Genomic DNA, 25,961 nt, shown 5'->3' with positions numbered 1-25,961 from the left:
AATGAATAAATCAATATTACTAACCTAACATAAATAAGTCTTGTTTTGTATAAATAACTTATCTCTTAAAAATCAAATGAAAATTTAAATTGAAAATGGCTTGCAACTGAATGAATATTGTTATAAATTTGCATACACCAAGAGTACGCATATCAGTGTACTTCTTAAGATTATATTTTTGTTATTTTTACCATAATTGCCTTTTTTATCTCTCATACCACAGTCATTATTTTGAAGCATTAGATTTGAAACTTAATTCAGACTTTTTTTCCTGTTCAGTTTTTTTCTCTTTTTGGCCAATTACCAATTCCAAGGTTTTTGGTCAAAACATCTTTTAAGAGTTTAAGGCAAGTTTTTGAAACTCAATTTCAGGCCTTCTTTTATGTAGTATTTAAATATGACTTTACTACATGTAACTGTGATTTACTTCAAAATGTGTGTCTAATCAGCACAAATGATAACTGCTCACAACTAGCATTATTTTCAATTAATTGCACTGGATTACAATATTAATAAATTACATTAATTTACACTCTGGTTAAACTGTTGCTTGTATTCTCACACCTTTAGAGCAGCAGCAAGAGGCTTCTTTCAATATTTTTAAACAAAATATTCTGTGGTGAGATGTACAATGTAAAAACCACAGAAGGACCAGAATTTTCTTCAAATTATAAGTGCAACTCTACTTTTGCATACACAAAGTATTAAACCGATTTTTTGTGTTACTTTGAATAGCGAAAAAAATATATTTGAATCGTGGAATCGTCAAAATAATGGTTCAGTTTTGTTAACAATAACCCTAATAATGCACAGAAACTAGTATTAATTATCTTTGGCTAGGTATGGCTAGGATGGAAATGGATTGTAACCAGTTTTTTCAAGTTCCTCCTGTGTATTGTGGAGAAGTCATCAAAAACTACTTATAGTTTGTTTTTCCCCGGATAAATCTAGCGATATTTCCTTCCCGGTGCTCTAACAGCGATTTCATGTTAGAAAAAAGGTTCTTTGTGAAATATTTGAGTCGTTTTGATGAAAATATAGCAAAATTGCTGTGACAGTGGCCCTTTAAGATCTTATAGGATCCTCACATTATGGCCTTGTTCACACTAGCAACAAAAACGACGGAAGCAAAATCGGAATATGAGTTGGAATCAGAAGAATCTTCCAACCTAGTGTGAATCAATACAACAGAAGCAGAAATGGAAGCCTCGCTTTTGTTCAAAATGGCAGAAGGCCGCTATATTTTCTGTTCTAAATCTTGCGTAAAGGGATTGGGAATGAGCTATGTGATTGGTTTATTCTTCTGCTTACGCTTCCTATTCCGATCAACAGTTTACACTTGATTGCAAGTGATGGAATCAGAAGTGGAATCATAAGAAGAAGGAAACATTCTGATCCTTGTCATTCTGATTCCGTCGTGGCTTAAAACAGTTACGTTACCATCTCCATTTAAAATTTTTATTCACACTGGAACAAGTGTGAACCATCCCTATAAAAATTTTAAAGGATTTCAAAGGACTAGCAAACAATCAATCCTGTTAACACATTTTTAAAACTGGCGGGTCTGGCCGTCTAATTCTGACAAATAGAAACAACTGTTAGATTGGACCTTAAATAGGATCAAGTACATGATCATCAAAATGCCCATACTTAGGATCTTAAATATAATCCTATAGGATCTTAGTTGGTATTTAATATCTTGTATGATTCTATGGTGTTTATAATAAGATCTTGAAGGACCAGATCTGTTCAGCCTTTTTGCCAGCAGTTTTAAACTGGGCATTCTAGACTCATGCGGCTGGTAATAGGGTGTCCAAAAAATTCAGTGAAATTTCAATTTTAATGTATGTTCCCAGGAAATATCCATACATTGCACATCCCAAGGGAATTTTTTTTTCTGTTCAAAACTCCCACCCCACCCTTCTGGAATTACCACTTTATCTTCATACACTGTACTTTCATTTAAAAATAATAGCTTTAGAGGCCCTCCTTCCCTTTGAAATTTCCAACAACCTTCCATTACGTGAGCATGGATGCTGCATGGCTAAAACCTTGGGTAACTGAAATTTCACTTAATGCTTTAAAATTTTATCAGAGACATGCAGGATGCCAAATTTTCAACTTCTGCCTAATTTAAGCCTAGAACTTAACCAGGGAGCATCTAATGTTTGTCACTCTTCTTTTTAGAAAAAGAGTCGACTGGATAGCATTGGTGAAGGAAGTGGAGTAGAAATTCTTGAAAACACTCCATATACGGATGGGCCAGGTGGCAGTGGACAGTACACCAAGAAAATCTACCATATTGGGAGTCATTTACCAGGCTGGCTGAAGGCAATTCTGCCCAAGGCTGCACTAAGAGTAGAGGAGGAAGCATGGAACGCATACCCTTACACCAAGATGAGGACAACATGTCCCTTTGTAGAGAAATTCTTTGTTGATGTAGAGACTTATTATTATCCCGATGCAGGACAACAGGTATAAGATGGAATCTCTTATTTAGGAAATAATCCGTCAGGGGACTGGTTTTTATCATTAGATAATACCTGAGGCTGGTCAAGCCTAAATTTTTTGGAGCTGCTTAAAGGCTGGTTGTTGTTAGCGACACAAGCATGGGCACAAGCACAAGTACAAGCACAAGAGCTTAATTTATGTCAAGTGAAAATGAACACAATGCAAGCACAAGAAAACGAAAAAATTTGGTCCTTGTGCTTGTGCTTATGCTTGCATCGAGGCTGTTTTCATGGTGAAATAAGCACTCTTATGCTTGCACTTGTGCTTGCATTACTAGTGAAAACTCGGTTTAAGGACAGTACCTCCTAATACCAAGTTAAGGTGTTTTTGTGCAGTTTAAGACATGTGGGAAAAGCAAATATTAGCAAGGGCTATTGGAATCCAGAAGGAAAATTGGTTGTTACCCTACGTTTTTTAGAGATAGTTAAAGTAAGCAACAGTAATTGCAAAAAGCTTCAAAATACATAACAGTGTATGTGAATGTATGAATGTTTTTTTCCAAAATATTAAAGCTAAATTATCTCTGAAAAATGTGTGGCTACCCCCAATTTTCTTATCAGATTTTAATAGCCCTTGCTTAAATCTTGTTTTCCTACATAGGTACCTTCAGGTTACCTTATACCTTTAGAGGTGTCTCGGGTCCAAGTAGCATGTAGCATGTCCGTGTTAAACTGGAGATACATAAACCCCTACATCAAATTAAAGCTTATAGAGCTGGCTATCAAACTATACCAAGAATTTTGAAGCAAATCGAATTGTCGAATTTTTAGCGCTGTTTTTTCGAATCAGTTTTTTCACTCAAAGGGAATTTGTTCGTTTGCCTTTAAATTTGGATGGTAACTAGTTTAACAAATAAACACCAAATATGCGTCTGCGACTTTTTTCTTTCGAAATGTTTTTTAAGTCCTATTTCAAAAATGTTCTGTAACTTTTCACTGCAATTGAATATGGCAAAACGCAGACACAATTTTTTAGCGCTTTGGGTTGGAAAACAGAGGAGGAAATTAAATTAGCGCAAAAAAAAATTTGCTTTGACTTGTAGCTTTCAAAAGGTGATTCAGACGCTCGTATTTAGAGGTGGTGAAAAATTCGACAATTCATTTTATTTCAAAATCCTTGGTATAGTTTGATAGCTAGCTCTATAAGCTTTAATTTGATATAGGGGTTGAGGTATCTACAGTTTAAACTGGACACGCTACATTGCTTGGATGTGAGACACCTCTAAAGGTATACAGTAATCTTGAGAAATTTCTTGGACAATCAAGATGCGCAGAACATAATATTATGTGCAGTAGCAAAAGAAGGCACCGTCCTTAAGTTGTGTGCTTAACTGCGATGGTGTCTCATTTATTAACTAAAAAAGAAGCAGTTGTCAAATTTTGAAGACAACCTCATTTCTCAGCCAAGAATGTTATTATTCAGTATATCAACATGTTAGAAAGGAATTTTGTTAATTTTGTAACCCACCTGTTACTGCCTGAGGCTGGAAGTTTCTCGATAGTTTTCTGATCAGGAAAATGTATCATTTGATAATGTCGTTCTTGTTGTTTTCATAGGAAAATGTATTCAACTTGTCTCCAGCTGATCTTCAAGGAAGGGAAGTGGGTGAGTTGTAGTTGAGAGTTAAAAAAAAAAAATAGATTTTACTAGCATTTTCCACATATTTGTATGAAAAATTTTCTGCTCAGTAAGTAGCTTTCATTTGAATGGTGAAACTGTAAGATTTTATCCACAGCCTCCAAACTTAGAACCACCTTGTAAAGCATAACAAATAGTACCACAGGAAAATACTGCTCAGTAGCTTTCATTTGAATGATCACACTTTAGGATTTCATCCACAGACTCAAGAGGTAGAACCACCCTATACAGCATAATAAACAGCACCACAGGAAAGTACTGCTCATTCATTCGAATGGTCACCCTTTAGCATTTCGTCCACAGACTCAAAAGATAGAACCACGTTGTACAGCATAATAAACAGTACCGCAGGAAAGTACTGCTCAGTAGCTTTCATTTGAATGGTCACAGTTTAGCATTTCATCCACAGACTCAAAAGTTAGAACCACCTTGTACAGCATAATAAACAGCACCACAGGAAAGTACTGCTCAGTAGCTTTCATTTGAATGGTCACACTAGCATTTCATCCATTGACTCAAAAGTTAGAACCACCTTGTACAGCATAATAAACAGGACCACGGGAAAGGACTGCTGCATAGGATCACTTGAAGGACCAACATGCAACCTAGGTTTTTTAAGGAAAAGGTCACATTGGACCTTAATCAATACCTAAATGTTCTCTGAACTCATTGGAAATGTTTAACTATAATTCGTAGACATCATTGATCCAGTAAAGGATGCAGTCTCGTCATCAGACTACTCCGAAGAAGAAGACCCTTTGCTTTACAAATCCAAGAAAACAGGGCGGGGCCCAATGAAGAAGGACTGGCTTGAGCACTACAGAGTGGACAAACCACCTTCTGATGTCATGTGTGCGTACAAACTGATAAAGGTTGAGTTCAGATATTGGGGAATGCAGGTAATTAAGAATGCATTCACTGTAGAGTGTTTTCATTTACGTGACTACCGGCCATATTGGTATACTGAAACAAAAGAAAGTATTTGCATAAAAATAGAGTTCAATTCCCAGAGGTTTAGTTTGGGACACCAACATGGCCGCCACTTCTTTGTTTTGGGACACCAACATGGCCGCCATTTCTTTGTTTTGGGACACCAACATGGCCGCCATTTCTTTGTTTTGGGACACCAACATGGCCGCCATGACATCATGTGAAAACACTCTATACAGAATCAGTGTTCCTGAAAAGAGAGAGGTTTCAGGTCAAAATCCCAAGAAATCTGGCTTCCTGAACTAAGAAAATGAATGGTAAACTTAAGAAGATTAGGAGAAAAACACACCGTAGGTGTGTTTTGACCCCTCGAAATTCTTCATTGACTCTCAGACTTTGAAAGTTATCTGGAACACTGAAGAATAATAGGAATAATATGTTAGTGTTAGCAAGTTTTGAGATTTTTCTTGTTGTAAGCCATTTACACTACTGAGAACAGGCAAGGTTTAGCAAAGAATGTGGTCACCAGAAAAGCCCAGCTGCAAACCAAACATAAATGCACGTTTAGAACCTCCCCTTCAATAGGATTAGTCTTTTTTTGTTCTTACAATGTGAAAATACATGTGAAAATATTATAAAAGATTATGCAAAAACGTTATGCAAAATCATGGGCTTGATACATGAGAGGCATAGGTGCATGTTTTTGCTCCAAAATTCGGAATTGCGCCGAAACAACTCTATTTTATCCCAGCAGTGGATTTGCCCCCCCCCCCCCCCCCTTTTTTTTTTTACCAAAACCTTGTTTCATGTAGGAAAGCAAGTAGGAAAGCAAGTCAAGTGTTCAAGAGCGGGTCCCCTACTTACCTGAAGGTCTGAATCCACCACTACTAATCCTATAGGATGTTACATAAAAAACATAGTGCCACATCTGCCTCGTCCCCAGTTGCTCGCTCGAAACTGTAGCAGGTAGTAATGCTCATTCCCATGCTTCACCACCTCGTATTTGCTCCCTTATAAACAAGGGAGGAGACTGTGGAGGAGGCAGTTACCACATGTAGTTTTTGATCTTAAGGTTTAAATTTCAAGAACCAGCTAATTATTTTTTTTTTGGCTTGAGTTCCCTTTGTTTGTTGTAACTAAAACAGAGAACAAAAGAAATCATCATTGCCTCCCTTGAAAGGACTTCATTGTACATAATGACGTCTAGTTTTTATAGCAAAATAGTGCTGATTAGGAGTAATCTAGATTTCAAAGCCAAATCATCACCTATACCTCTGTAGCACTAAGTCCTTCTTTTCTCTTTTCTGTGCTGAGTTTGGGCATACTTATCCATATCCCACAGTTTAGCGAGTTTTCCTTTTTAGGGAACTAGTAATAAGTTTATTCGAGGAGGACCCACCTTGCCTGGGGTAGTGGGTTATCGAAGACACCACCTATCTCATGAACATTACCGACAAAATTTCATTGGCTTCAAAATTTACGCTGACACAAAAAATATTCAGCTAGCAAGAGTCAACGTTGCTAGATAAACAAGAAAAATGAGGTTTGAATCTCATTGTCATTTTTTACTGCTGGATAGAGGGGTGGCTATGCAATAAAGACGCCATCTTGAGGTTGAGGAAGGGGGGCGCAGGCAGAGACCACCATCTATTTTGTGGTTTGGTGGGTCCTGTTCGAGTATAGTAGTTTTGACCACTTCCCTTTATGAGGATCGATTTTTGTGCAGTCTTAGTCTGCAAGTTATCGTTTGTTTCTTCACAAATACACTGTAACCGTCCGCTTTCAATCCCCTTTTCATTTTCTTGTTTGCAGAATAAAATCGAACATTTCATTCACTCGGGTTTGCGTCGCCCCATGTTGATGGGTCACAGACAGGCTTGGGTGTGGCAAGATGAGTGGCACGGCCTCACGATTGAAGACATAAGAAAACTAGAGGAAGAGACGCAACGAATATTGGCCACAAAAATGGGGGCTTCTCAGGATCGCGACTCCGATCAAGAAGTGGGTTTTGCAAACGACAAGGGCAGAGGAAGTGTTGTTTACGTGCAAGACAACAACAACAGCACAAAGCTAGAACTTATTTGCACAGGCTCGCTGGATGAAAGCGAAGGAAATGTATCTCCTTCGCCTGTTGCTATAACAGTGGAAAAATTTGGATATAGCGACGAAGAACAAAGCCAAGTTATGAATAGTAAATTGAGGAGGAAAAACATCGAGTGTAATGGCGTGGGCCAAAAAGATATGAGTTCGACGTTTGATAGTTCTGCTGGACGGGGACTGTCACAAGCGGATTATTTGAGGGGTTATCGCATGAGCACTATAGAAACCGTTGAATCTGATTCAGATGACGAGTTTTTCGACGCACAAGGTACAATATAAAATCACACCACACGAAAGTCATGTAGTGCTTCGTATTTTTCATATAGATGGTGACACTTAACGATTTCATCCACAGAATAAGAAGTAGAGCAAAGTAAACAGCGTCTTAAGAAAGTAATGATGATTAGCTGATTTACTGTAATTGGTCACACTTCAGGATTTCATCCACAGAATGAAAAATCTCTTAGTAATACTCCTAGTCACTTAATGCTGGGTATGCTATGATGGATTAGCAACCCATCCAGGGGGAGTAGCAATACTCCTGTCACTTCGTGTTGGGTATCCTGGACATCCCATCCAGGGGGGGGGGGGGGGGGTAGTAGTGGTACTCCTAGTTACTTTATTTGGGCTATGTAGCAATCTGATACGAGGCGAGTGCCACTAAGAATTCCACAGTTACACCACCTTAAATACTGTTTTTGTGTTGCAGAGGAGCTTGAAGATAGTTTCAACACAAATCTGCTATCTATACACAACGTTGAACTTAGTAACAGTTTCAAGAGTCTTGAGCTGGACACAGATTCCTCACGGGGTAGTAGAGAGTCTTTGGATTCAATAGCATCTTCAATAACGGATGAACAGGGCTTAGACAAGGTAACCTCCAAAAATTATGAATAGACGCAAAATGTGAGGATGGTTTGGAAGGAGCTAGGTGAAAATGAAAAAAATCTAAAAATTATTACATAAGTATCATCGCGGTAAATTGTCGGGAAAAAGTGAAAAAAATAGGCTGCCTAGCTCCTCACCTCCAATGGTTCTTCAGGCAGCCAGTGGTCTAGTATATATTTTAGAGAAACTACACAGTGCAGGGTGTATTTAACAAATCGATGGCAGTTTTCTATGGTCTGTACTCTTATAGACCATAAAATGATGTCAATTTATGGTCTATAAGAGTGTAGACCGTAGAAAACTGCCGTCGATTTGTTAAATACACCCTGGGTAAAGTACAGCGGAATTGGCTTTTTTTCCCTTGAGAAAGCGCGCGCGTTTCATCTGACGTCATTTTTATTGTCTGAACTCTTACAGACAATAGATACAAGCCAATCAGCGCGCGGGAATTTTGACAGTTATTGTAAAAATGGGTATATCACAATCTTGTACCCAGAGTCCTCAGGCTCTTTGGCCAGCGGCTGGTCGCCAGGAGAGACACTGAGGAACTGGAATTTTATTACCGCAGGATTTCTGCGGTAAAACAATGGAAGCTGTTACGGGGCAACCAATCAAAACATTTAAATTTTTTAGAATTCTCCAAAGTCTCTCCTGGCGCTTACCCGCTGACCAAAAAGCCTGAGGACTCTGGGTACGAGATTGGGCATATCGTGGTCTGTGTGGCTTGGAAGTGTATGCATAAAACAAGGCATAAATACACACGTCTATCAATTCCTTTACTGGTTTATCTAGGTATTAAGCACGAGAAGTAAGTGAAGTGCGTGTTTTAAAAACTTATAAGTCGAAAGTTGTGATTCAATTTTGCGTATTTGTTGGCTCGTTGTTTGGTCCGTTTGGCCCGGCAATAACTACAGCAACAATAACAACAGCAACAATAACGGGATTTGTACACACACAACTTAAAGGCTGGTTTCCATATGATCGCAGATCGCAGATCGCAATAAGGTCTGCGATCGTCTGCGATCATATGGAAACCAGCCTTTAGATAGCACATGGTTCTATCTTCTGCGATCGTCTGCGATCACGATCGCAGGATCGCAGACGATCGCAGACCTTATTGCGATCTGCGATCATATGGAAACCAGCCTTAAGCAACGGCGACGGCAACGACAACGTCGCCAAACAATAGGTTTAATGACCGAAAACAATCACTGTGCACGTGCGTTTTAAATTTTTGTAAATTTCTTTGCCAAAACAACAACTTGAAATGACCAAATTCAAGGTTTAGTGGACAACGTGAACACACGACGGTGATTTATTCATTCTCTTTCTTAACTTGAACGCCTCTCCTACCAATTTGGTTCCTGGGTAGTTCGCCGTTTCTGTAGAAGTTGAGCGAGTTGAAATTATCACGAATTAGCACAAATGAAATAAAGTTATATTTTTAAGTGACGTTTTCGTTGGCGTTGCCTTCGTCGCTACTTAAATTTCCTGTTAGTTACTGTTACAATTTTAAAAGTTCAAAACTCTAGAATGGATATTAATATACAATTTAAAGTCGAAACTCTTTTGTATTTAGTGGCTTGTTTGGCTCACTTTGTTAAACAGTGGAGAAGCAAGCGCGCCAAACAAGCCGGTTTGTTTAGAAGGTGTTTAAGTGTGGCATTCTCTAGTTCAGCTTACCTTTAACATTTTGCTATGAGTAGAGCACAATTAAAGGTTGTTACTGCTGTTGTTGTTTATACATGAAGTCCCGCTTACACACGACACTGCTTTCTTGTTTTCAGTCGCCTCGGCTCCTCCGGAAAGAAAAGCTCTGCAAGAAGGTCAGCGATACGTCTACATGCTCGTTACCAGCCTCCCGCATCACCAGCCTCATTCTCGTGGTCAACGGTGGCACCCAAATAGACACGGGGCTGGATCCCGCGTCGCGGGATATAGACTTTAAACTGCTCCAGGATGCATTTGAGGCCGTAGTCAATTCGCATTACAGGGGTGCTGCGGGGAGGATCGCGTTGAGGCTCGTGGAATGCCCTGCGATTTGTTCCAAGGCATTGAATCTGTTATCTCAACTGTGTCCTTATTCGGAAGGTGATTCGGGTGAGAATTGATAACTTCATGTAACTAGAAGTTTGACAAACAAACGCACCCTTAAAAGTATTCTGATTATTTGTTTCCTATTTAGGAACAACGTAATTTTGCCTTTTCGAAGTAAAACTAACAGGGTTTTTTCTTGAGTGCGCATGCGGGATTACCGCTGACAAAAAGTATATTTGCACACAAGAATTTTAATGATTGTGGCGCGCAGATTTCACCAAGGTTATGTTCCTGTTATGAAGAGTGTAACAATTGGATTCCTTTTGTAATTGTAATATTTTGCAATCGTTCTGCACCACACACCTGAAAACTCTACACCACAGATTTAATCTACTATCAAAGCGACAGTTTCTAGAGTAAAACAAAACCAAAAAAAAAAAAAAAAAAAACCTGAACAAAACATTTGATTAGGTTTTTGCACCTTTCAAAAGCTTCATTTTTTTAGGGTTGAGAACATTGTTCTGTTGTTCGTTCTTTTGCTCCTTTGATCAACCATGTAAGACTTTACAAACGGTGTAGGTTGCCTTTATCGCTAACTCAAATTCAAAACAATTTTCCCTGTTAACTCTGTGAACGTAATCATCTTAGCCATGTCAGCCCGACTGAGGTATGTTTATCCAGCTCTATAGGGTTCATTCTTTAAACGTTACCTTTTTTCTTGAGAAATAGTTTTGTAAGTTTTTTTTTAATCTCTTTATCAACGAACTCTATTTCAATAATCTCAAATTGCATCTTGTGATTTTAATCCACTCAGACGTGGCAAGTGTCAACAGTGGCTTCACTCCAGTGTCCAGCAGCTTTCCTCTGAGCGCCATCTCGCTCATGGTTTCTTCTTCGCCATTTTATGACGAGGCTGTTAATTCCATGGTTGAAGCTACTAACATGGTTTATCGCGATTTCCTTAAGTCTGAGGAAGGTCAAGGCTTTAGGGGAGAGGTCAGTACCAGAAATAATATTGCCCTGTGATTTGGGGTTTTCTTTGCATGTGATTGGTTACAAGATCGGTCATCGTGGCTCTAACCAATCACAGCAAACATGCTGCTTTTTAAACCAATCAGGATCGAATCGATAACCAGTCCTAGCGTGGCTTGCGCACGTTTTCCCGCGCTTGGCACTTGGTAGATGTTTTCCCGCCCTTGGCACCTGTTACACGTTTTCCCGCGTTCGGCCAACGGTTACACTCTTTCCCGCGCTTAGCACCGGTTGAATGTTTTTGTAAATGTACGCGTTGTTTGCTTCATTGCAAAGGGAGAGATCTGACATTTTTTAATGAAACCGTTTCTTATAGTCAAAACGTGTTTGTTAGTAGCAAATCGTGTCAGGAGTGAAAATTACCTCTTCTTCAAAATTCTCAGTTGAGAGTATTGCTTAGGTTTTGTGTTCGTAAAATTTGTTCTCTTGACTTGAAATTACAAACTTGTACTTCTCACTCTTACAGTACATGATGTCTTTGTTACCTTAAGGTTTGCCTCCTGGGCGATTGCATGGGCGCTTTGCTCGCGTACGACGCCCTCACCAGTAACGAGAACACCTTACAAAACCGCACGCAGAGTTTCATCTCCAACACAACAATGCTTTCACCAAACTTCGGGACAACAACGGTGAACAACATGGAGACAAACGGCAGTATTGCAAGAAAACAGCGTCGTGTCAGCAGTCACACACCACCCAGCCGCAACCTGGAAAACTCACGCAATCTGCGACTAAGTCTAAGCAGTGGAAACATTCGGGAAAACGTCGATGTAGAGGCGGAAGAGATAATGCGTTTGCCTCCGGTCGAAGACATGGAAGACAACGTTTTGACGTCGCCATTTCCCCTCAGCAAGGCGTCCAGACTGCAGACGTTTAGTTTCGATAACATGTCTCTCTCGGTGGAGTCTGTGGATCATGTGATGTTTGATTTTGAAGTGTCCAAGTTCTTCGCGTTTGGTTCACCGATTGGACTCGTGTTAGCTTATCGAAGGTTCACGAACGGCGAGGACAGAGGAGGTAGTAATGAAAATTGATTATCACAATTGTGTGTTTAGTCTCCTATGTAGCTGTTAATTGGGTCGTCACTCAACGTTCCGTGACAATTTAGCGTTGCGTGACGATCCAATCAACGGCTGCGCAGACGAATATTGTGTCTTGGGACTCCACGTTTTTCGGCTCACAGACAAGTTCCTTCTTCATCTCTAAATCTTTAACGGAAATAGAATGTTGGCTTTTTTCCCCATCAAGGTTTCAGCCAGAACGTATTTCAGTTGTAAGGGGTGGAGGGTGGGGTGGGGGGGCGTAGTTGTTAAGTATACCGACGACATACTCTGAATCTTAGTGACCCACAATGTTTCTTCAGGTCTTTTCTTTTTCGTTATATATCCGCAGTTTGTTTGTTGTTTAGGTTGATTTTTAAAATAATTCTCTAAAAATGGTAGGACGTAACCCGCCTGTGCGATAAAACCTATTTTTTACACAATCTCCGTGATTGCTGTAATCGATGGGAAAAAAGTTTTCATGGTTCTTAGTAGCTGTAGCCGGACTGAAAATTAAACAAATACGTAATTTGGCCACCTCAAGAGCTGACGTTTCGAACGTCAGTACTCCAGACACACAACTCAGTCATGACATGACGTGGATTAAGTATGTTGTAGTTTATGTCCTAACTGTATTCATGACTTACCCACAGTAGTGCCGCCAAAACCTGCTTGTAACCAAGTCTACAACCTGTTCCACCCGTTTGACCCGTCCGCTTCCCGAATCGAACCTTTGATCATGAACCAGTTTTCACACATCCCAGCTGTAAGTGTCCCACGTTACCACCGATTTCCGCTTGGAGATGGCCAATTACATCTGCTTAACAACGTCATCGGTGCATACCCCGAGTTGTTTGTCGTCCAGCCGAGTAACTCTCGGTCCCACTCTCGCCCGGGCTTGTTTCAACGAGACAGTAATCTGAGCACAGCCAGTCTGGTGTCAAGTGATGGTTCAGACAGTCCGCGAGGTGGGATGGATCTTGATGCAGGTGTGATTCGTGTTTTTGTTTGGACTTTTTCTGTTCTGTTTTGTTCCTTCTCCTCTAGTTTAGTTCCCATAAAAGCAGGAATTCAATAATTTCCGCAAGTTTTTAGACCGCAAGCAGTCCCATATCTTTCTTAGGGATAGTATAGTGATCGCGCGAGGAAATTACCTCCCGCGAGGACTCGCGACGCGCGCGGAGTGCGCTTCCCTTCGTGTGCCTAGTCTGACAAGACTTTAATCCCTCCACAGCGGTTGCTAACTGGTGGGGCACCAAACGAGTGGACTTTGCTCTGTACTGTCCAGAAGGTCTTCAACAGTTCCCAACAGCTGTCCTTTCACCTCTCTTCCATGTGAGCTACTGGGAGTCGAGTGACGTGGCCGCCTTTGTTGTCAGACAGGTATTAATGCACCTTACGATAGGGACCTTATGCATGTAATGAGAACATTGACGTCAAGGGCTACTACCGAAAGTCATATGTTTCTGTGTCGGTTGATATCATCTCACGTAGACGTCCTCACAAGTTGAATTCAGGATTTTTTTCCTTGAGAAAACAAACAAAAATCAAGCACAAACCTCTTAGACTGGATAAGAGAAGCAAAGGTCTTTCAGAACGTCTAAGTCATCGGGTCAAGCCACATCTGCCATACGGTCAGCGCGTCTGAAATTTAAATCAACCAATCAGAGGTTCACAAACACCAGGTCAAAACTTAGCTTTATATGAAAATTTTCACCAAAAGATTGTTTTTAAGTTCGGTGTGTGTTCTGATTTTATGCAGATTCTTCATGGAGAGTGGGACATTGCAAGTGTGTCGTCACCCATTAGAAGATGCCAGACGTTTTCTCCTTCTGAACCCAGAGAGAAGTGGTTAAAACGAAGAACTGCCATAAAAATTAAGGTAGCTGTTGTTTTCTTTACGCCTTTCACTCCTGGCCAAGCTAAAACTGGGAAATTTAGGATTTCCAACCTTGTTCCCAGGGTCGAGACCATGGGAACGAGGATGTAGGATTCATCCGCAACACGTTGTAGAGCATAATGAACGTTGCCAATGGGAAATACTTCTTAGGAAATTTTTTATTTAAATCCCTACACTTTGGATTTTATCCACAGACTCAAAGTCTTGACCGCCTTTTACAGCATAATAAACAGCACCACAGGAAAGTACTGCTCAGTAGCTTTCATTTGAACGGTTACACTTTAGGATTTCATCCACAGACTCAAAAGTTAGAACCACCTTGTACAACAACATAAATACCACCACAGGAAAGTGCTGCGCAGCAGCTTTCATTTGCATTGTCATGCATCAGGACTTTATCTACAGTCTTAAAAGTTAGAACCCCCTTGGAGAGCATAATAAACAGCACCACAGGAAAGTACTGCTCAGTAGCTTTCATGTGAATGGTCACACTTAAGGATTTTATCCACAGACTTAAAGGTTAGAACCACCTTGTTCACCATAATAAACAGCACCACAGGAAAGTACTGCTCAGTAGCTTTCATTTGAATGGTCAAATTTTCATCTGTAGGCTCAAATTCGAGGCCTTCAACCGTGAGATGAGCTCGTTGAGCCGATTAAATTACTCACCACCTTACATAGCCAAAACCCACCCTTGTCCCTTTCAATGTTGTTTTGTGGTGCAGACGAATCTTCCACCTTAGTTTTCAGAGCAAAACAACAGTGACGGGATTTTTAGGGCGGCAGGGGAGGAATTCAAGGAGATTCTCGTTGCGTGAATTATCACGCCCTGTTTACCAATAATTAGAAACTGTCTCTACAGTTTTGACCAAAATTTAACAGCATTTTCGACAAAGTTCATCCGGTTTATCTTATGGTGTATTTCATTTTCCCGCCAGAACCTGAACGCTAATCATCGAGCCAATGATTGCGTGACACTGGAAGGTCACGAGCAGGCCATCAGCGCTAGGTTCATGTATGGTCCTCTTGACATGGTGTCACTGAGTGGAGAGAAGGTAAGGGACTCTTTCTTAAGCCCCTACCCAGCTGAGGCCCAACAACTTGGGTGGTCAGAAGTTCTTAACGACAAGTGTTATGTGCTATACTAGGCCTTGGCCACAGCAGTTTGGTATAGATCAATCAACTTACAAAGCTTCCATGTAAAGAGTCTGTTAGCGTATTAATGTAAATCCCGCCAAATCAAAACTCGTATGATTTGACAATCCTCTCACATTGGTTCGAAAATAACCACGGAAACAAGTCAGATATTTTTCAGGTTGAAAAACCACAAACTGAAAGCGAAACTCTGATGTCTTGGATGTCGATTCGTTGCGGTAAAAATAAAACTGCGTCGCAACAGAAACCAAGCAACTTTAGACCAGAGACAAGTATAATTTCAAACCAGTTACTTTTCTAACCTCAATCTATTACTAGAGGCTGCATTTCAGTTATTGCCCGAACTGGCTTATGGCCATCCTCGTGGATTACTTTGGTTAAATGTTTATTTCTGTGATGTCTTCTTCCAGGTGGATATTTACGTGATGACCCAGCCCCCCTCCGGTGAGTATGTCTTATTCGACACTGCAGTGACCGGAAGTGGAGGAAGGTTGTCGTGCACCATTCCCGAAGACAGGAAACTTCCGGTCGGGATTTACCCGGTGAAGCTGGTTGTAAGGTGCGTGAAATAACATTGAGTTTGTCGCATAAGAAGGTTACTTAGGTATCTGCTCTACGTGGCCAATTGCAAGTTGAGAAAGGGTTAAATAAATACGTGCTAGATAAGTGACGAAATAGAAGTATGCAGGGACAGACACAATTCTTCCAGCATCATATCTCCAAACAGATATTTTCTTACCATTTTCGTCGGAAATTTGCCCACCAAATTCGGAGTTCCGGCCGGTTTGTCCGAAGATTTCCGAACATTTTCCGAAAATTCCCGAAGGTTGTCCAATGTTTCCGATCTTTTTGCCGAAAACTGTAGCAAATGTCAATATATCCCCCTAAAAAAAAACTAATAACGTTACAACGAGAAATCTCTTTATCACTTTGAGTGAAATTAATCAGTCACATTTTATCATTTTACCTTGAAACTGAAAGCATTAATCAAGAGTATTTTGTTGTTTCTATTTCAGAGGTGACCACACTTGTGTGGACAGTAACTTGGCCGTTTTGCCGCCCAAGACCGAGGCTGTCGTGTTTAGTATCGACGGCTCATTTACGGCCAGCGTCTCCATTGGTGGTAAAGACCCCAAAGTCCGCGCAGGCGCAGTGGATGTTGTCAGGTAAATGGACTATAAACAACCGCGATGGTAACCCCAAGAGAGACGTGACTTTAAAAAGTGAATTCGTTTTCCTGCTTCGCGAATATTCCATCTCGTTCAGTTTGTGTATTGCGGGAGACCTTCCCAGAAACTGAGTTTGTAGGAATGACCTACAGGGTTCATTCTGGGAAGGTACCTCTGAGGGCCCAATAAAGCTAAGTAGGCCCCTTTCTGAGATTTTAGAGGGCCTTCTTTTGTCACGAAATGGGTCCTAAGGTATTTCAACTTCTCATAGAGAACATAAGAATTAGCAAAAAATGGTGCTGCCTGTGAAATTAATATTTTGAGGTTTGAAACCTTTTTTTAGATTGCAGACTAAATTCGTAGCTTCGCGTTTTCAGGTGTGCAGACAGAAAAATTTCAAATATTACCATGTTTGCAACAGTTGTCAAATCTCTTTGTAACAGGAACATAGCCTTCCTTGGTGAAATGTGTCCGCCTCGTTTGACGCACCAATGTAAAGTTTTTACGCTAATATATTGTCATTTGCGGTAATCCCGCAATATAGGTTGATTGCATGTGACGTCATGCTGGCCATGTCGGTGGTGTGGAACAATAAGATTTTTCTCCTCTGGGAGTTAACTTCCATTTTTATACAAACTATGTGAGCAAATTTTCTTTTGTTTTTACCACCAACATGGCAGCAATGCAATCCACTTATTGCACTCAGGAATAATCCCTGTTCACATTTTCTAAAAAAATCTTTACGAATTTTGATTGTCTACATCACAAACACTTTGTGCCCAAAATCTCATTAAAGTTCCTCTTATCGATCTTTTCCTCAAAACCCTTTTGTCCTCATCTTTTCAGGCACTGGCAAGAGTTAGGCTTCTTAATTGTATACGTCACAAGTCGACCAGATTTCCAGAAAATCAAGGTCATGTCTTGGTTGGCGGAACATAATTTCCCGTATGGACTGGTGTCGTTTGGTGGCGGCATTTCTAAGGATATTCAGAGGCACAAAACCGAATTTCTTCGCTACCTTGTCAATGATGTAAGTAATTAGTGCTTAATGACAACGTGCGCGTGATACTTGACTTCTACAATCGTGATCAAAACTGTTAGAAACATTTAGTCCATCTACAAATTCGATCGCTACAGTGATACTCCCCACCCCCTCATGAATGTTGGTCCGCCGCTGAAAAAAAAGGCTGGGTAATTGTCTGGCCTTCAAAGCAACATTGAGTTAGGGGGAGGGGGGAGTGAAGGTTTGTTACTCTCCAGGTGGTGTGTTTCTTAAGAGAGATTGAACTAGATGCGCAAAAAATGCATATTTGTTTACAAGTTTTGTCCACGATTGTAGTAAAGTTCAGTGCAATTGAGTATCAAGATTATAGCACTGAGTTTGGTTTTGAGGATCAAGCATTGATATACGGGCGACCTGTACCGTCTTACATGGTTGGTCGAGGTAACAAAAGAACGAACAACAGAACAATGCACCTTGACATAAAAACAATAGAGCTGCAGTTTATCAGAGTTCAGTGAAAATAAAGCTTAGAAAAGATGCAGGCCTAATTTACGTTTAATGATTTGGCATGTAAACCTATAAAGCACTATAGTTTTACCATTTGGCATGTAAACCTATAAAGCACTATAGTTTTACCATTTGGCATGTAAACCTATAAAGCACTATAGTTTTAGCATTTAGGGTTAAGCACTTATTAAGTAAGTAAGTTACTTTAAAACAAAAAGTGAAATTCTTCACGGTCGGTGTTTAGACTGCGATGGAAAGCTGGTTTGACTTAAAAACAGAATCACATTTATTTAGTACTCTGAAAGCCAATTTTTTTCTTTCAAAACCGAGCAGTCGTTGTAAAGTTCGTTTTGTAGAACCAAGCGCAGATTCTGCGGCCAAAAATATTCGCGTACGGTCCACGTCCTGATACATAGAAGTACTGAAAATAGAATCGTAGAAGATGTTTTAGTAAAAGCTAATGAACTTGTATCTTGTTTGTCGTTAGTGTCAAGTGCAGATTCACGCTGCATACGGCTCGGTAAAGGACATCTCAGTTTACACTTCAATTGGAATTAATCCGCAACAGATATACACTGTGGGAAAACACCACCCCAGGAAATATTCCAACCAAGCACAGGTCAGTATTCCGTGTTAATTCGGGCCACCATCCCTTCTGTCTTTCGGGGGTCCTGTCTGTGTGCAATAGTTTTGACTATTTTCCATAGGACTATTACGACGTGCCCCCTCCTCCCCCGCTTCCCCTGGATTTGATGCTAGTCCATTGCAGGTTATCTCCAGTCGTTTCACTGGTACACTTGGGTAGGAAGAGAGAATGTGGTGTACCATTCATATTCTCCTCATTGTAGATCTTGGTAATCATTTCCGTTATTCTTATTACCTGTATGTTTGATCAAGCGCTGGTATCGTAAGGAGAAATTATATTCTGGTCACTATTGGGGGCTGAGAGGGTGAAACAAACAGCACGATATGCACGGACCAAGCAAGTCTCAAACATCGACTTTTGAAAGTGTGACTCTGTAATCATTTCACGGCCGTTCCATTGCCTTAAATTATGCTTTTGGTGCGTTCGATTGACCCTATTTTTGAATTGGATCACATACATTAACAGTGATGGCAAGAAATTCATCATAAGAGGTTTTTGGAGTTACTGGAGTATGAAATCGCTCTTAAATTAGCACATGCCATCGAAAGTCTGCAGTGCAGAAATGTCTTTCCAAATTTACCCGACATGAGAAATCCAACAGCTATTCCGCTTCCAGAATTACTGTCAATCGAACGCAACCTTACTGTTTTCCCTTCCTTTTTTGCAGTTTCTTAAAGATGGCTACGCCGCACATCTCACTTCGCTGTCCAATCAAGCCAGATCAGCTGTGAGTAATTCCCGGCTCATTCTCAGGCGCGGTTGTTTCGGCCTTCCATCGCGTTCGTCCAGAACGAAACACAGAACCAAGCTTTCCATCTCAGACAAGCCGTCGATCGATTCTGACAAAGAGCGCCCGGCCACCCTGTCAGGGACGTTCAATTACTCTTCGTTTAGGCACACAAAGGGACGGTCCATGAGTAAGTTCGATCAGGTGTGATAAGAGTATTAGATAGAATTGCAGACGAGCGGGAAAAAACTATCTGGTTCGGTTTTAAGCCAGAGGCGCATTCTTTTGGGGGCTATTTTGAAATTTACAATAATTTAACCGTTTGGAAACAAGGAACCATATTCCCGAGCCCTCTTAAGTGAAGATGTATTCTAAATATTGTTTCTTAACAGAAGTGTATCGTCATTATAACAATGGGCTTTTGTTCAGAACAATACTTAGGATTCACCTTCTTTTAGGAAGAGTTCGCGAATCTGGCTCCTTGGGACGATTCTCAGAACCTTTAATAACTTATCATGCATATCAAATTTTAGTGGGTATTTTCTCCTTTAAGTAGTCCTGTAACGTACGTAGTTTGTCAATCACCGGTTTTTTTTTTTCTATTTTTTTTGTTTTTTTTTTGGATAGTGAGGTGAGTACGCGAGCAAAGTTTTCTCCTTCCCACAGTTTTAATCCCTTGATCTTCACGCTCATTAAACTTCGCAGGAGGTTTTATTTCGGCCATGCGCTCCACGATATTATAACAAAATGGAAGGTCTCTGAACAAGCTATAATTTACAAGACATCGCGTGCTTCCGTAAGTTTCTGCGAAGCTGTAGTTTCCTTGCAAGAATAAAGATCGGGCCCGTAAATAGGGACCTTAAGATTGAGAGTTTCCTCTTAAACCGCAAACGTCGGCCAGTAATTTACAGTTCGGAGTTCGCCGTACGTGCATTATCCGGGCTAAGGATTGAGGGTTACTTTTTACCTATGCATTTTGGGATACTCGCAGAAAAACAAGATGGCGGCTGCCCGGATGATAGTATCCATGCACGCAGTAATGTGGTTGGTAATTCTTGTAATCTCGCAACGGAATCAAACAAACCTCTCATTCATCGAGATAACTCGTTAAGAAAAGTAAATTTAACGTTTAAACGCGGCTGTATAGTTTTAATATTAGCGAAAAACTCTGCCGTAATTCACGTACCTCTAGACCGTGTTCTTAGCGTTGAAACCTGCCGGCGGTTTGCGGGAAACGAGGAAAAACCTCAAACTTAGGTCCCTATTATCGCGAAGTTAACGTCTACTTCGAGGAACGCTTCCTGTTCAGCTGGAGCTCGAAAGAGAAAACCGGTCACAATCCAGATAAGTAAAGCTACGGAATGTTCTGGTGACGGTCCCTGTTCCGTTTTTAAAATGAACGGAACTGTGTTCTCGATGACTGAATGAAAAGAACTGCGCACACATTCTGTGCATCCCCCTGGGGATGGAATGAGGAACTCGCGTTTCGTAAGGACGGTGCCTACTTATTCAAAGGTATTTTTGCGCAGTTTATGAGCATGCGGGAAAAGCAGATCTTGGCATCTTATAGACCTTATGCAAAAAAAGGCTGACATTTTAATATTCTTTTGTCTACTTTCACATTTGCCCTACTAGCCTCGTTCAAGGTAAAATATTCTTTTGATTTTTTAACTCAAGAACGAGGTTAGTTAGGGTCTATTGGAATCCATTTGGTTTTTCAAAGATAATAAAGCTTCAATTTGGGAAAAAATGCCATACTTTGTTATGTATTTTAAAACATTTTTAGATATATCTTTGCTTAATTGTCCAATTTTCTTTTTTGGATTCAAACAGCCCATGCTGAGATCAGCTTTTCCCACATAGTAATTAGCTGCGCAAAAATACCTATGTATTAGGGGTCGCCGTCCTAACCGCATTTTTCTTGCGAGGTGGGCACGAGAACGGCTGTTTGGGAACTTTTGGCAGAAACCTTTAGCGTGCGCGTTTGACGAAAGGTGACCAATGTGAACTGTGTTGGTGGAATTCAAATGGCGGGGTTTTCATAGCTACAGGGTTTTCTGTTTACTGGAATAAGCATAGCCAAAATAGTCCACGAATGCGCCCAAGACCGCTTAAAGTTACTTAGTAATATCTGCAATCTGTGCTTAAACGAGTTAAGTATTAATTATTTAATTTTGATCTTAGTTTCCATGAAACAGGCTGTAAAACAGTCCTTTTGCTATCATCCTTAGTCGTAAAACGGCAAACCCTTCTAATCGTAAGGGTAGTTATTGCTGGTTAAAGATATTTTTCCCAGATCGTCCGTTTAAGATGATTAGGTTCCGGTGTAGGTTGTCACGGAACACTGCTACTTACTGATTAGGTTCCGGTGTAGGTTGTCACGGAACACTGCTACTTACTGATTAGGTTCCGGTGTAGGTTGTCACGGAACACTGCTACTTACTGATTAGGTTCCGGTGTAGGTTGTCACGCAACACTGCTACTCACTGATTAGGTTCCGGTGTAGGTTGTCACACAACACTGCTACTAACTGGTTAGGTTCCGGAGTAGGTTGTCACGCAACGATGCTACTTACTGAGATTACGTGACGACCCAATGGAGAACAAAGTTTTCGAAACGTATTGTAAATAGTGCACGTGGAAACGTATCACGAAAACGTCACGCCATGTTACCAAGCAACGACGCTGTCCCAACATTAAACGTAGTTGTGAAGTCTTTAAGTCTAGAATTTCTTTTTTTACGAAAAGGTTGCTTGTTCATCTGGCTTGGACTTTTTCGGTTTAAGGTTATTTAACAGAAGATGTTTCTTTAGTATACTATATATCGATAAAGAAATAACGAGTTGTAATATAGTTATCATTACTGTGTTTTAGAAACTAAGATGTATTGTTTTCTCCATTGAATCCTCTGAAGGTATTTAAAACTGTGTTCAAAATGAAGATGTTGAATGTTATATATGCCAGTCAGTTTATTCTATACTCTTACTATTTCAATTTCCTCTGGAGGTCAAGAATCCATAAAGAGAACTATTCACGAGTTCATAACTTCGTAGACTGTTCACAGTCCCATATTTTTTGGTGGGATTTTCGAGACTCCTACGCATCGATTGAATTCCCGCCATCTTGGTTTGCAACGGCGAGCGCAACCTGGGGAGAGTGTCTAAACCACCAAGGCGGGCGGGGGAGGGGAGAGGGGGGGGGGGGGGGGGGGCTGAGTTCCATCGAAGCGTACGAGTCTCGAAAATCCCACGATAAAATAGGAGACTATGGACAGTCTAATAACTTCGATAAATATTAATTAAATCCTTGCCCTTTGTGGGGCACGCCGAAATTCAATTATCAACAAAGAGTTTAAATTATTATCTCTATGGTAGATTAATTTATAGTGATATTTAAACGCGGACTTTACGTCATCTGTCAATTACACCTGGCTGGTCCAATCATAGAAGAGTATTTTTAATGACGGTGTACAATGTTTTGGACTGTGTCCAGAATTTTGTGGCAGATAGTGATTTTAAAGTACTGTGCTAAAAAGGTTTAAAATAATCTGAACTCAACGTGGTTGTCGTTTGATGGAAATTTTAAGTTGGGGGACTATCCTATTTATTGAAAAATTGTTTTACATTTTTAACTCACAAATGCTGAAATGTATATTTAAGACTGAGGTACAGCCAAGTTTTGCTTTAACTCCTAATATCAAAGAACAAATTGTCCCATCTTGTCCCCATACTAGTCATTTATAAGTACTGGGGAGAAGTTATTAAAATATCAAGAAAATTCACCTTGGGTCATCATATCCTTAATTCTCATGACCTCAGGGGTTGAATAAGCATTGATATTGCAAGGAGAAATTTGATGCTCATCACTGTTAAAGGGTTAATTAAGACAGTTCATAATGCAACAAACATAGAACATAACTTTTGAGTGTTCCTGTTTACCAGACACAATCTTGCCTGGTTGCAAAAGATGTAAACCAAGGTGAATTACAGCAAAAACAATTTGAAGGATCCATCTTTTGACAATACACGTTGAGTCATTCTCAAAAATTTCCCTTATTTTAAAAATATAATTAACGAATAATAAAGTAGCGCACGTGTGTCACGCCAGTGAATTATATTGATTTACATCGCGTGACAGTAGTTAGTGTTTTCCATTTGGTGTTGTTGTCTTTTACGTATAAATTCTTGCTGCTAAGAGAATTCGCGTGTGATTTGACTTGTGTTATTCGTCAGATCCATTTAGAATGTGATACAAGTTACGTTGTCCATTATTTTTTACGTATTAATTAAATGTAAATTGTGTAATCCGTATTTCTTAAAAATGATTTGTAAGTTGTAAAATAGTACGTAAGCTTTTTAGTTTAATTTGTTTAAAGCTATTCTAGTTCTCATCTTTTGTTTAGGCTTATGTTTTAAGATTTTAAACATAAAATAGACCCATACTGTAAAAGGAAGTTTGGGCCTGTCACATCATTGTAGATAGTAAGCTGTCAACATCGCATTCACCGTGCGGCACAAGAAACTTTTTATTGCATTTATTAGGGACTTTAAGAAACCACGACGACGACGCCAACGAAAACGTCGCTTGAAAATATAAGTTCGCGTTACTTTTACTACTTCGCGATTATTCCAATTCGTTCAACTTGTACAATGTGGCCGAACCCTCCTGGAACAGAACAGGTGGAAAGGGCGTTCAAGTTGAGACAGAGAATGACCAATTTGGCGTCATGTGCTCACGTTCTCCACAAAACTTTAAATTTGGTCATTTCACGCTGTTGTTTTGCCAAAGGACGGCGAAAAAATGTATCAAAATTTATAGCACACGTGCAGGGCCATTCTTTTGCTCATTAAATATATATTTTTTAACGCTCTCGTTGCCGTCGTCGTCGTAGCTTAATTAACTCCCTAAAATACTTTATAGAGAGTAAATTTGAATTTGCCTCCTGGGTTAAAGGCCAGAGGTTAACTCGAAAAGGCAAGAGTTCTTACAGCTGAATTGCAGTTTTTTTTAGTGTAAAATCTTCCATCAACGTTCGATTATCTTTTTTCTAAAGATGTTTGGCTTTATTGCTTGAAAACCCGACTTCACACTGTTCCATTACGTGACAAAGATGCGAGCAGTCATCTCGTTTCTAGCGTGGGTCCTTTTTAAGGGTACTAATTCACGCAACTTCAGATGGCCCTCGATAAAAAGGAGCCCTGTGTCGTGTCCCATGCGCGATTCAGACTGCTGACATCGAATAATCACAAACTGATCGGACTGTTTTGTGTCGTCGAAAAGGATTGCAAAAGAAAACTGTTTTGAGTTAAGTAAGAACCTTTATGCCCGGTCCGTGATAATTTTGGCGTAAAACTTTTGCTTAATTGCCATAAAAACATGTCTATGTAATTTTTTTTCCTGCACGATTGTATGCTATCTGCAAATTTGCAAAAGAAGGATATTGGCAGAAACTTAATTGAACTTAACAAGTTATTTCGATCTGTTTCGAGGCGAATTGGTCTCCACCGTTTAATGCAAGTTGACTTCATCTCCATTGATGTTTTTTAATTTGTGTTAGTTATCTTAATCATTTAGTGTGAAATACCTGTAGACTAGCTGGTGAGCCTAGCTTTCTGGTCTCACAAAAGCTAAGCGTATTTTCACAATAAACTGCTGTCTATCTATCACCAGCTTGGTCATAATCTCGACCAAACTTTTTCCCTAACATGAACCTTCCTTAAGTCTAATATTCATTTTTCAAGTTGTTTTTTGAATAAGCCTTTGTTCTCCATCTACGTTGTTTCCTCTGCTGTAAAACTCGTTGCTCTTTACCCAAGTTAAAATAACATTAATTTGTTTGAAATTTGCACAATACAATTGTAGTACTGTGAGCTGTAAACTGTGACCTGATATGAAAATAAACAATTTCAGAATTGAAATCATGTTAAAAGGAGTGTCCGGTGTCTTCAGAGTGGGTTTATTTCATCATCATCGTCATCATCATTTATTCGCCTTAGTAAAAGAAGAAATTCAAATTACATGTTAAGGTGATGGCGAGGAGACCGCAAGAAACTATCAGACTTATAAGAGAGGCCACCTGACCTGTTCATTTCGTGGAGAACGTGGTCCATATCCCCCCTACCCCTACCCCCCTTCGAAAAACCGGGCGGATTAACTTTTTCCAAATAAATGTCGAAATGACGTGCTTAGCCAATCAGGAGCGAATATTTCTGCCTCTCGACCAATCAGGAGTGAGTAATTTTGCCCTCAGTAAAAGGAAAATAAAGAAAAAAAATACCCTGTCTTGACCAATCAGCATTGAGTAATTTTGCCCTCAATGTTATAATCAGACTAATACCCTTCCTTTCTTTTCATCTCTCGCACAGGAAGCCCGCCCTTCCTTTCTTTCCATCTCCTGCACAGGGCCGCCACAAAATATGTAATCATGAAAAGGTTTCAGTAGAACTGTGATAGCGGAATTCACGCAGTTAAATATATAATGGCGCATAAACTTTTCACAAATCACGAAGTCTTGCCCAGGCAACCTATGGTTCCATAGCAGACAAGCTTGCTATGACTATTTGCCACGGGTTTTGTCGCTGCTCCTGAAACAGTTCCGCCACAAATTTAATCTTACATTGGAACAACTTACTGTTAAATATCTGAAATAATAATGAAAACAGGCCCTCTACAATCTGCA

General features: G+C 40.0%; 1 protein-coding gene and 1 long non-coding RNA gene across 4 annotated transcripts in view; one reads left to right on the top strand and one right to left on the bottom strand.

The window, feature by feature from the left end:
* LOC146482706 (protein retinal degeneration B-like) overlaps window positions 1-25,211 on the top strand; it is a 29,125-nt gene extending 3,914 nt beyond the window's left edge. The window contains exons 2-19 of one of the 3 annotated variants that reach the window (XR_014864047.1): window positions 2,188-2,475; window positions 4,068-4,116; window positions 4,846-5,048; window positions 6,892-7,447; window positions 7,889-8,052; window positions 9,855-10,167; window positions 10,919-11,100; window positions 11,628-12,153; window positions 12,830-13,165; window positions 13,411-13,559; window positions 13,939-14,058; window positions 15,015-15,131; window positions 15,642-15,790; window positions 16,248-16,397; window positions 17,247-17,430; window positions 18,398-18,529; window positions 19,224-21,789; window positions 21,834-25,211. Coding sequence is in view for 2 of the 3 variants with exons in the window: in XM_085106765.1 (XP_084962891.1) it covers window positions 2,188-2,475; window positions 4,068-4,116; window positions 4,846-5,048; window positions 6,892-7,447; window positions 7,889-8,052; window positions 9,855-10,167; window positions 10,919-11,100; window positions 11,628-12,153; window positions 12,830-13,165; window positions 13,411-13,559; window positions 13,939-14,058; window positions 15,015-15,131; window positions 15,642-15,790; window positions 16,248-16,397; window positions 17,247-17,430; window positions 18,398-18,529; window positions 19,224-19,493 (3,888 nt within the window). In the remaining variant the exon portion in view is untranslated. Of the gene's footprint in view, window positions 1-2,187; window positions 2,476-4,067; window positions 4,117-4,845; window positions 5,049-6,891; window positions 7,448-7,888; window positions 8,053-9,854; window positions 10,168-10,918; window positions 11,101-11,627; window positions 12,154-12,829; window positions 13,166-13,410; window positions 13,560-13,938; window positions 14,059-15,014; window positions 15,132-15,641; window positions 15,791-16,247; window positions 16,398-17,246; window positions 17,431-18,397; window positions 18,530-19,223 lie in introns of all 3 variants that reach the window. The other 2 variants (XM_085106766.1, XM_085106765.1) reach the window with 2 other exon arrangements.
* Window positions 1-25,961, bottom strand: part of LOC146482704 (uncharacterized) — a 120,213-nt gene that overhangs the window by 34,379 nt on the left and 59,873 nt on the right. The window lies entirely within an intron of this gene.

Source organism: Pavona decussata, unplaced genomic scaffold, assembly GCF_977016875.1.
Source record: "Pavona decussata unplaced genomic scaffold, jaPavDecu1.1 SCAFFOLD_44, whole genome shotgun sequence".
Taxonomy (NCBI): Eukaryota; Metazoa; Cnidaria; class Anthozoa; order Scleractinia; family Agariciidae; genus Pavona; species Pavona decussata.
This window is presented reverse-complemented; position numbering and strand designations above follow the sequence as displayed.